The sequence below is a fragment of the Orycteropus afer genome, unplaced genomic scaffold (assembly GCF_000298275.1).
Source record: "Orycteropus afer afer isolate SDZICR_OR568_19922 unplaced genomic scaffold, OryAfe1.0 scaffold00054, whole genome shotgun sequence".
NCBI lineage: Eukaryota > Metazoa > Chordata > Mammalia > Tubulidentata > Orycteropodidae > Orycteropus > Orycteropus afer.
Genome location: NW_006921641.1, coordinates 9,471,247 through 9,479,458, shown reverse-complemented (window position 1 = coordinate 9,479,458; position 8,212 = coordinate 9,471,247). Strand labels below are relative to the sequence as shown.

At 37.6% G+C, this 8,212-nt stretch overlaps 1 protein-coding gene across 1 annotated transcript in view; it reads left to right on the top strand.

The window, feature by feature from the left end:
- The window catches only part of CLIP4 (CAP-Gly domain containing linker protein family member 4), a 90,509-nt gene that overhangs the window by 22,106 nt on the left and 60,191 nt on the right, over positions 1-8,212 (top strand). The window contains exons 7-8 of the mRNA XM_007938815.2: positions 290-425; positions 1,591-1,731. Of these exons, the coding sequence (XP_007937006.1) occupies positions 290-425; positions 1,591-1,731 (277 nt within the window). The remainder of the gene's footprint in view (positions 1-289; positions 426-1,590; positions 1,732-8,212) is intronic.

Genomic DNA, 8,212 nt, shown 5'->3' with positions numbered 1-8,212 from the left:
ATTATTATTTAATGGCCCTTTTTGTCCCTGGTAATATTTCTAGTTCTCATGTATACTTTTAGAGGATGTTGTTGTTGTTGTTGTTGTTATGTGCCATCAAGTCAGCCCTGACTCATAGCGACCCCTCCTTGGGTTTCCGAGGCAGTATCACTACGGAAGTAGGATTGCCCAACCTTCCTTCCGAGGATAGATTCTTAAAAACTTCCATGGCAAAGTAAATTTGCAAAAATAGGATACTTAGAATTACTAATTATATTCAAAAGTTATTCTGATACTATATTTTCTTTAGGTTGGAACATTAAGATTTTGTGGAACAACTGAATTTGCAAGTGGGCAATGGGCTGGCATTGAATTGGATGAACCAGAAGGAAAAAACAATGGAAGTGTTGGAAAAGTCCAGTACTTTAAATGTGCCCCCAAATATGGTAAGGTAGATGCTATTTAAATTAATAAGAAATAATTTAAAATAAACAAATTTTACTCTTTTATCATTTTTAGCTAAAACTTTCCTCCAGGTTACTTATGTAGTTAATTAGGGGATTGTGAATTTAGGGAGGGCTTTTTAAAGATAGCAGATGTTACATTATATCTTTACACACTGATAATAGAAGAGAGAGGGAGAAATTGATGTTGCAGAAGAGAGTGGGGATAATTATAGGAGGAAAATCCTTAAAATGTTAGTGGGATGGAATCCAGTGCACAAATGTAAGGATTAGCCTTATGTTAGGTCAGGCACAGCATACCCCTATTTAAAGGAGAGAGACAGTGGAAAATGAGACAGATGTATATACCATGCAACACACTGGACAATAGCTAAGCCAGAAATAGTAGTAGAGAACTATTACCCTTACTCATTTCTCTTTTTCCAAAATTGTACTTAACACCTGATTATGTATACCTTATGTGGTTCTTGTCCATGGAAGCAGTAGTCAAGAAATCGAACATACTGCATTAGGCAAGTCTGCTGCAAAAGATGTCTTTGACGTTAAAAAGCAAAGATGTCACTTTGAGGACTAGGGTGCATGTGATCCAAACCATGGTATTTTCATTTGCTTTATATGCATGAAAAACCTGGACAGTGAATAAGGAAGGCCAAAGAAGAATTAGTGCCTTTGAAATATGGTGTTGGTGAAGAATATTAAATATACCACAGACTGCCAGAAGAATGAAGAAATATGTCTTGAAAGAAGTATGGCCAGAATGCTCCTTAGAAGCAAAGATGGTGAGACATTGTCTCATGTCGTTGGACATGTTCTCAGGAGGGAACAGTCCTTGGATGGTGCAGGACTGAGATGTTTCATTCTATTGTACATAGGGTCACTATTAGTCAGAACCAACTTGGTGCCAGCTAGCAACAACAACAACATGATGTGGTTCTTAAAGTATTGTGTGTGTGTGTGTCTTGACAATTAGATTGTAAACACTTTGAGTGCAAGTACTATGCCTTTTTTTTTCTTTTTTGTCACTCACTGTAGGACACAGAGTCACTAAAAAAGAAGTTACATATTTTATTACTAAATTGTACTTGCCTCTTTATTTGAAATGCTTTTAGTTGCTTAACCCTAACCAAATGTCTACATTTTTCCTTAGGTATTTTTGCACCTCTTTCTAAGATAAGTAAAGTAAAAGACCGAAGGAAGACTATGGTGCACACTTCTACCACAAAAGCTGTACCTCTCATCAGGTCCCAGAAAATTGATGTAACCCATGTAACATCCAAAGTAAATACTGGTAGGTCAAGCCAGAAAGTTAACTATCTTCTTTAGCATTTTGATTTTATTTGTGATGCTTCTATGTTTAGGTTGCTTTCTCACTGCCACTGAGTCAATTCTGACTCACAGACCCCTTTTGGGTTTCCAAGGCTTTAAATCTTTATGGAAGCAGACTGCCCCATCTTTCTTCTGTGGGGCAGTTGCTGGGTACAAACCACCAACCTTTTTTTTGGTTAGCAGCCAAAATGCCTTAGCCACCGCACCACCAAGAGCTCCTTTCTTTTTTTTTTTTTTTTTGGTCTGCTAACTGTGAAACTGGAATTTAATAAAACCTGCATCTTACTGGTTTTTAAACCTCAGTCATGGTTTATGATTTTCATTTCCTATTCCAGATTTGTCTCTTCTTTTACTTTCCTACTATCTCCATGCCTTTATCACCCCATAATCTAAACCTCAAAGCTGAATTTTATACTGCCAATAAATAATTTGTGAAACGCAACTAGCTTTATGTCTCTTATCTATTCAAGGATCTTTAGTGACTTTTTATCAGAAGAACATTCTTCTCTTGAAATTTCTCTTGAAATTACAATTCTGAGTCCTCTGTAAACTGGCTTCTCTTTCTCTATTGGACGTAGCCTTATGAGGCTTCCACAGTTGAACTGTGTTTATTGTCTTTTCCTTGTCTTTAGCATACATTATTCTTACTCCTTCCTTCACACTTTGTCTCATGGTGTTTCTCAAGTTGCAGTAATTTGACTTCTGCCATTTGAGGACCTAGTTATTCTTTATCTCCATATTCAGATCCTTTTTCTCCATGAAAATTTACCTGACATAAAGATGTCAGTTCTCCCCAAATAGGTTTAAGCTTCAAATGCAATATCAATTAATAAGGGACTCTGGTGGCACAGTGGGTAAGGCATTTGGCTGCTACCTAAAAGGTTGGCATTTAATCCTACCAGCTACTCCATGGGAAGAAGATGAGGCACTCTACTTCCATAAGGATTTACAGCCTTAGAAACGTTATGTGGGTCACTATGAGTTGTAATTGACTCGATGGCAGTCGGTTTGGTTTTGACATCCTTATAATAGTCAGTTTTTTAATTATGAGCTTGGAATAGCTCTCTAATTAGATTTTTTAAAAAAGATTTCAGTAAGATTTTACCATTTTAATTTTGTTTTCTAATTGTTGATGGTTCTATTTATTGACTTTTATATACTTTTGTATATACTTTTATATACAAAAATCCTCACAACTGGACCAATAAGCAGTGTCATGATAAATGGAGAAAAGATTGAAGTTGTCAAGGACTTCATATTACTTGGTTCTATAGTCAACACCAATGGAAGCAGTAGTCAAGACATCAGATGACGTATTGCACTGGGAAAATCTGCTGCAAAAGACCTCTTTCAACTGCTGAAGAGCAAAGATGTCTCCTTAAAGATTAAGTTGTGCCTAACCCAAGCTATAGTATTTTTAATTGCCTCTTATGCATGGGAGAGCTGGACAATGAATAAAGATTGAAGAATAGTTGATGTTTTTTAGTTGTGTTGGTGAAGAATACTGAGAGTACCATGAACTGCTAAAAGGACTAACAAATCTATGCTGGAAGAAATGCAGCTGGAATGCTCCTTGGAAGTGAGGATGGCCAGACTTCGTCTCACCTACTTTGGCCATGTTGTCAGAAGGGACCATTCCCTGGAGAAGGATATGCTTGATAAAGTGGAGGGTCAGCAAAAAGGGAAAGGCCCTCAATGAGATGGATTGATACAGTGGCTGCAGCGATGGGCTCAGGTATAGCAAGAATCGTGAGGCTGGCACAGGACCAGGCATTGTTTCATTCTGTTGTGCATAAGGTTGCCAAGAGTCAGAGATGACTCAATGGCACCTAACAAACAATAACATATACTGATTTTATAGCCAGCAAATTTTAGCTATGCATGTAATTTGGGATTTTTTACATACACACTCATAATGTCTATGATAATGACAAGTTTGTTTCTTCCTTTCTAATTTTTACACATTTTATTCTTTTTTGTTGCCATACTGCACTGGCTAGAATCTCCAGTGCACTGAGAATAGAAGGATTTCTAGCAGGCATGTTTGTTTTATTCAACATTTCAACATTATGCATAATGCTTATGGTAGGTTTTTTTTTTTTTTTAACTTCTCATTTGGAGATAATTTTAGACCTATAGAAGGGTTGTAAAAATAGTACAGAGTTCCAGTATACCTTTTACCTATGTAGCCCTTTGTCACATTTTATATAACCATAGAACAATGACCAACCAAACCAAAACCAAACTCACTGCTATTGAGTTGGTTCCAACTCACAGTGACCCCTCCTTGGGATTCTGAGGCAGTATCACTAGGGAAGTAGATTGCCCAATCTTCCTTATGGGGAGTGGCTGGTGGGTTTGAACCACTAACCTGGTTAGCAGTCAAATGCCTTAGGCACTATGCCACCAGAGCTCTTAGAACAGTGACCAAAATTAAGAAATAGATCTTGGAGTAAATACTGCAGAATGTATATAGATCCCACCATTTTTCTCACTAATGTCTTTTTGTTTCAGAATCCAATCCAAAATCTCACATTTAATTATGTCTCCTTAGTTGCCTCTTATCTGTAACAGTTCCTCAGTCTGTCTTTGTTTTTCATGACCTTGACACTTTTGAAGGTTGCTTGTCAGGTATTTTCTAGAATCTGTTAGTTTGGCTTGATTTGATATTTATTCATTATTAGATTGGGTTTATTCATTAAGGCAGTCCCTGGGTTATAAATGAGATCTGTTCCTAAGTGTGTCTTTAAGTAAGTCGTTAAGCAGAATTTGTGGTAAGTTGCAACAGGTGTATATGGTTCTTATTTAGCCTTACTTTACAGCAAAAGAAGGAGCACTGGTGTGATAATTGTTAAAGTATTTGGCTGCTAACCAACTGCCTGGTGGTTTGAACCTTCCAGCTGCTCCGTGGGAGAAAGATAAGGCAGTCTGCTTCCGTAAATATTTACAGCCTTAGAAACCCAATGGGGCAGTTTTCTGTCCTAAAAAGGGACCACTGTGAGTCAGAATTGACTAGATAGCCGTGGGTTTGGATTTGGGTTTTAGTGCAAGGAAAGGCTTGAAGCCTTTTCAGTGATTTAAAACTGCATGTGTAACAAGTGAAGGTGATTATGATGAAGAGTTTGTTGTAAGTAGGGGTTGGCCCAAGTTTCAAAATGAGGATTTACGTAATGTTAAAGGCAACAGTGGGCTCAAACATAGTAAAATTTGTGAGGATGGGCCAGGAGCCTGAAGTGCTTCATTCTGTTATACTTAGAGGTCACTATGAGCCCACACCAACTCAATGGGACCTAACCTAACCTAACCTAAAGAGCAAGTATGAGTTGTCCCTAAGTTGGAGATTCATGACCTGGGAACTGCCTTTATTGGGAAAGATACCACAGAGGCCCTTCCCAGCAGTCCATGGTATTGATATGTAAGAGAGGTGATGATAATGCTGACTACTTGGTTAAAATGTTGTCTGCCAGGATGCTCCATTATAAAGTTATTGTTTTCCTCTGTCATTACTCATATTTTTAGATTTGCCATTATTTTGTTTCTGCTTGAGCTTTTGCCTGCTAAATTCAGCATTCAACAGTGGATCTTGCCTGTGGTGATTATTAATGTGGTGTTCTAATGGTGATGTTCTAGTTACTAATTGAAATTCTTCTGTAAGTGTTGTCCTTTCAGTCCCCATTTATTTATTCAGTTATTATTTATATCAGTATTGACTTGTGTACTCATGGATAACTATTTTATTCTTTGGGTTATAATTCAGTACATTATTTATTTTGTTGCTCAACTTGTTCCCAATTTGACCTTTGGGAACTCTTTCAGGTTGGCTCTTGTACTATTTTGACATGACCCCTCTTGCTCTTTTGAAAAGCACTTCCTTACTTTCTCCATCTTAAGGATACTGAGTCTTCCACGTCATTGATATAGTGTATTTTTCCATTAATTTGGGTCTTTGATTTCTTCAATCATTGTTTTCATTGTATAGATCCTATACATGTTTTATTAGATTTACACCTAAGTACTGCATTTGGGGGTGGCGGGGAGGAAGGGAGTTATTGTAAGGGACATTTTTAAAAAATTTGGTTTCTAATTGTTTATTCATTGCTGTTGTTGTTGTTGTGTACCGTCGAGTCGCACCTGACTCATAGTGACCCCTCCTTGGGTTTCTGAGGCAGTATCACTACGGAAGTAGATTGCTAGTATATAGATATGACTGATTTTTTGTATATTGACCTTATGTCCTGTGACCTTGCTAAACCCACTTATTAATTCTAAGAGCTCTCTTGTACATTCCTTGGTATTTTCATACTATCTGTGAATAGTTTTATTTCATCCTTGAATGAAAGTTTAATTTTATCAAATGATTTTTCTACGTTTAGAGATGTTCATGTGGTTTTTCATATTTAGTGGCTTAATATAATAGATTACATTGATATTTAAATATTGAATTAGCCTTGCATTCCTAGGATAACCCTTACTTAGCAATGGCTAATTATCTTTTTTATATCTTGCTAATATTTTTATTGAGAACTTTTATTTCTGTTTTTATGAGGTTTATTCTTCTACAGTTTTCTTGTACTATCTTTGTCTGATTTTGCTGATCTCAAAGAGATGTGGGAAGTGTTCCTTCTTCTTCTGTTTTCTTGAAGATATTGTGTTGAGTTTATGTTATTTCTTCTTTAAATGTTTAAAAGAATTTGCCAGTGAAATCATTTGGGCCTGGAGTTTCTTTTATTGTGAAATTTTTAAATTATAAATTTGGTTTTAAAAATAGATATAGAACTATTCAGGTTAGATGTGTTTTGGTTGTGTATCTGTTGTTGGTAGTTTGTGGCTTTCAAGGAATTGGTCCATTTCATCCAAGTTGTTGAATTTTTGGAAATGGAGTTGTTTGAAGTCCCCTAATTTCCTTTTAATGTGGAGTTTGCAGTGATGAACCTCTTTCATCCTGATAATGTAACTTATGTCTTCTTCCCACTACTCTTTTTTCCTTACTTAGTCCAGCAAGAGATTTATCAATTTTATTTATATTTGAAAAGAAACATTGGTTTTGATTCTTTTCTCCATTATGCTGTTTTTTTTTAAATTGTGATTTGGGTGAAAATTTACAGAGCAAATACACTTTCCATACAGCAGATCACATACACTTTGTCTCATGACATTGACCACAATTTAACACAATGCAACATCTCCTCTCCCACTTCCTCCCGATAGGTACTGCTTCCCTGTGTCCATCCCTCCATGCACTCCTGCCCCTTGAACTGTCTCCCTGTGCCTGAGCAACCCTTCTTTCTCTCTTGCTTATTCTCTCCAAGAAGTGTATCTACCTCAGGTAAATGCTCAACTAGTATGCCTGTCTACTGCTTGGCTGGAAGCCACAGGTGTGTGTTCAATTCCAGACCTGAAGGGCAGCTAGGGGCCATTGTCTCAGTGGTTCCACCAGTCTCCATCGGGCCAGCAAACCTGTTCCCTGCTTTTTTTTTTCAAATGATTTTTAGTTTTTTTCCACATTGTTCCCCCTGTCTATCCAGGATCTCCTACAAAGATCCTCTTCCAAGTGGTTGACGGTAGTAGCCGAGCACTGTCTATTTCTTCTGGTGTCATAGTCATATAGGCTGCAGATCAGTTGGTGTACCAGTCACTAGGACTGATTGTTTCCATGAATTTTTGGTTTTCTTCATTCTTCTTGGCTCTGGACAGGGAGAGACCCATCATTGCATCTAGATGGCAGCTTGCAAGCTTTTAAGATCTTAGTCGCTACTCGCCACAGTAGAAGGTGGAACAATGATTTGTGTAGTATGTTATGCCAATTGAGCTTGATGTCCTCTGCGACCATGGTCCCGAGCCCATAGGTTCAACTACTCAGTCCCTCTGGGTAGCTGGCTGTGACCAAGCAGTGACTACAACCTTGCCCCTTGTCAGCCCCATTATACACCTGGGAATTCAGATCATACACATAAAGTTATTGGATCACTGTCTACCAACCCTGTACATGTTCTTGGGCTCACTCTCCACTTCATATAGATACCTAATATTTCAGCCTGTCCAACCATCTATCCACCCATATACCCGTGTTTACCTTCACTGAGCATGCTGTACTATATGTGCAAAAGGGTTCATCTTTGTTGTCTGTACTTCCCACGTACCTCTCTATGTCTTTCTCTTCCTCAATGACACTATATTGATCACTCACATTTGGTACATTGCCTTTTTCTTCACCCAAATCAAAACTTATCTCTATCTATCTAACAGTATTCCCTCCACTCCCATCCCATCCCTGGTAACCAACAAAGAAAATGACCTTCCATAGATAAGCGTTTCCTTGACTATTACAATAACGGACTAATACAGTTTTGTCCTTTTGTGATTGACTTATTTCACTCAGCATAATATCCTCCAAGTTCATCCACGTTATGCGGTGTTTTGCAGATTCTACATTATTTAGGGTT